This window comes from Otolemur garnettii, unplaced genomic scaffold, assembly GCF_000181295.1.
Source record: "Otolemur garnettii isolate 467f Iridium unplaced genomic scaffold, OtoGar3 scaffold00170, whole genome shotgun sequence".
In the NCBI taxonomy this organism is placed as follows: domain Eukaryota; kingdom Metazoa; phylum Chordata; class Mammalia; order Primates; family Galagidae; genus Otolemur; species Otolemur garnettii.
In genome coordinates this window covers 539208-542482 of record NW_003852565.1, presented here as the reverse complement: position 1 = coordinate 542482, position 3275 = coordinate 539208, and the positions used below count along the sequence as shown (strand labels likewise).

At 48.2% G+C, this 3275-nt stretch overlaps 1 protein-coding gene across 4 annotated transcripts in view; it reads right to left on the bottom strand.

Annotated features, from left to right (window-relative positions):
* Nucleotides 1–3275, bottom strand: part of HERC2 (HECT and RLD domain containing E3 ubiquitin protein ligase 2) — a 219568-nt gene that overhangs the window by 33207 nt on the left and 183086 nt on the right. For all 4 annotated transcript variants that reach the window (XR_002775822.1, XM_012811618.2, XM_023519299.1 and 1 more), the window contains exons 71-76: nucleotides 2707–2865; nucleotides 2503–2621; nucleotides 1498–1623; nucleotides 876–1031; nucleotides 403–518; nucleotides 118–316 (exon numbers count right to left, since the gene is read on the bottom strand). Coding sequence is in view for 3 of the 4 variants with exons in the window: in XM_012811618.2 (XP_012667072.1) it covers nucleotides 118–316; nucleotides 403–518; nucleotides 876–1031; nucleotides 1498–1623; nucleotides 2503–2621; nucleotides 2707–2865 (875 nt within the window). In the remaining variant the exon portion in view is untranslated. The remainder of the gene's footprint in view (nucleotides 1–117; nucleotides 317–402; nucleotides 519–875; nucleotides 1032–1497; nucleotides 1624–2502; nucleotides 2622–2706; nucleotides 2866–3275) is intronic.

The following is a 3275-nucleotide window of genomic DNA, read 5'->3' as shown; positions in this document are numbered from 1 at the left end:
AAAAAAAAAAAAAAAAAAGATTTCAGGACAGAACCCTACAGGAGCCAAGAACCACGTGACACACCAGCCACAGCAGCCTCAGTGTTAAAAATGCCTTGGCACCAAATGTATCTGTACCTTCCCGTCAGCCGTCACAGCAAACAGGGTCTGCTCTCCTCCAATTAACTGCACTGGCCTCAGCGTTGCAAGGGCTTCACACGGAGTGGGAACTTTGACTTTTGCACCCTCGATGCCCCCGAGCTGCCCGCGATGATTATGTCCCCACCCGTAGATAGTTCCACTGCCACCAGCAGAAAGAGTCCAGTCATCTGGCCGCCTGCAGCAAACGTTAAGGGCACATGTGATAAGGGACCAGCAGCACTCGTGCCCGCTTCCCTCAGCCCTTGGCTCCCGCACTCTGACCTGTTCATCCACTGCACCAGCTGCTCGTCTTGCTCTCTTCTGAAAACATCGTGGCTCTCATGGAGAACGTCCATGTTCTCACTGTCCGCCATTAGTTCACGAATTTTCTTAGCCACCTGGACATTATTAGGAAATTATAAGTCAATACTCATCTCAAGAATAAAACAAATAAATATTAGGGTAAGAAAACAGGAGAAATCCCTGCCTGGGAATTCAAGGGAGTATCAACATTGCAATTTTATGGTAAGTAAGCAAAACTGATGATTATATCAAGTCTACTATATTAAGTATCTAGACGGTATCATTCTAGCTTTAGTTTATTCTACTAAAAATTAACTGAAATTCATACTGTCAATTTATTTTCAACTACCATAAAGGAATAACTTTATAGTATTCCTTAGCAAGAGAAATTTTAGCTAAATAAAGAAAATTTCTTTGTATCCCAAAAGTGATTCCAAAATAACATGCAATACCTCATCAAGGAACAGATGGGGCAATGGGGTTCTTTTGTCCAAAGCCACAGCGACGCGGGAGGCCATGCAATATCTTCGGAACCAAGCCCACTTGTGTGTCTCAGCACAGCAAGGGAGGGTGTCCAGTTCCAGGTCACAAGCAAGGGCGACTAGCACCTGCAGTCACCAGAAATTAAAGATATGGGGATGCTTAAAAATGCAGTGAACACCTCCCCAACACTGTATTAAAAATTAGCCAACTGCTGCTGGCCACTGGCCACCGTCCCAGAGCTAGGAGGTCCTCGCCCCAGGCTGACTGCCGTGGCCCAACAAGTATTTTACCAGCACCTGTGACACGGAGATCCCTAACAGTTCCTAGCAAAGCACTTCACACGCACTTGCTGGCTGCACCCTCTGACCAGATGACCTGTACATCTCAGGCACACTAATACTTACGTAAAAGCTTAGATACAAGGGCTCACACCACATAGCCACTACTCAGGACTTCCCAACTCAACTTCAGCAGATACCTGCAGCTGCCCTCAAAGAGGCCTAAAACATGGCCCAGTGGGTGTGACAGCTCTCAGTGGCCTTCTCAGCTCGATGGCTCTCCCATCACTTCAGAGAACAAGTCAAACATTACCTTAAAGAACGGGCTGTGCAGCAGCTGCTTCCCGCCCCTCACGACAGGGTCCTCATACTCAAACTGCCTTTGCAGGGCTTCTGGAAGGCCTTTAACCAAGGCAGCAAGAGCACTGCCTGTGAAACTCTGGGAAAACAGCAAAACAATAATCTACTGCAGGAATCTAAAGTGCAGGGGAGGTTGACAGCTTATGTTGGAACTGTGCCTTTTAAAAAAAAAAATGCCTATGAATTCTCAAGTAGGAAAAAAGATAAAAAGGACATAAACACTAAAATAAAAAGAGGTGTTTGAGGCTGGGCACAGTGAAAAAGCAAAAACAGAAACACTAAGGCAGGAAGATGGCTTGAACCCAGGAGTTCGGGGTTGCTGTGAGCTGTGATGACACCGTGGCACTCAACTGAGAGTGACAAAATGAGACTATCTCAGAAAAAAGTAAAAGAAAGAAAAAGAAGAGTTTGAAAATTCATCTCAGAAACTTTGGTCTCAATCTCAGTATGGCCATTCAGCCCATCGACCACAAGTCCCACCGTTTCCTCACAGGGTCAGGATCCAAAGGGGATATGGTCAGGGGGACTCACTGTGAAGGACAATCAATGCTATGCCACGTTCACAGCCATGCTTTGAACCCAGGTCCCATGTGGACCCAGTATTCACAGCACCATGAGGAAGAGTCTGCCTATGACAAAGTCCTCTTATTTACATGGCACTCCCTAACAATTCCTGACGATTTAGAGCAGGCGTCCTCAAACTACGGCCCACGGGCCTCATGCAGCCTGCCTAGGACATTTATCCAGCCCACTGGGTGTTTTTGCTGCCGCTGCTTGTCCTACCTAGCAGCCAACTCGTCCCGGGGCCCGCACTCCAGCCTCCAAGGGTCTGAGGGACAGTGAACTGGACCCCTGCTTAAAAAGGCTGAGAACCCCTGATTTAGAGATTTAAGTTATTAAAGCAACTTCTTATTCCCAAGGGCCACTCCTCTAGAAACTGTGCAGTAGTGCTCCGTACCAAAGCTCTTGTTTCCCCATCATTTTCTCCAAGAAGCCTGTTTATGTTGATTGACTGCCCAAATTCAGTTGTCAGCAGCTTCCTCAGTCTCTGAAGGGCCCACATTCTGTGGCTGGCAGCTAAAAGAGCAGACAGAAAATGTCAAGAAGCCTGACCACTTATTCCAAATGGGCAGACAGATGTAACCAAAAAGTTGACATTTACCTAAGGCACTCAACTGTGCACATGCTGCCAGGGAGGCCGCCAGGCGAGGGATGATGCTTCTGTTGGAGGTGAGATTGAGTCGGAAGTCTAACAGACATGTCACCAGGTCCATAGATGGACAGGAGAGGACGCAGCGATCAGAAAGGAGGTCTTTAGGGCCTGTGAATGAGCATCGTGAATGTCCCTGTGTTGACACGGGGTAGTCAGGGTGTTACCCCATAAGGAGATGCTGGGCAAATCCAGCTAACAAGGAGGACCCACACTTGGAACACAGCAGTTAGAGGTGGCCCGTGGCACACGGCTGCCTGAGCCACACGAACTTTCCATAGCAACATTTTAACTGTCAATCAAAAGCCTTTAGCATTTTAGCCTGGAGGGCAGAGTGCCACACAGGATGGCGCAGCCTGAAGGCAGAGTGCCATGTGGTGTGAGGCAGCTGTGAAGGCAGAGTGCCATGTGGTATGTGAGGCAGCTGTGAAGGCAGAGTGCCATGTGGTATGTGAGGCAGCTGTGAAGGCAGAGTGCCATGTGGTATGTGGGGCAGCTGTGAAGGCAGAGTGCCATGTGGT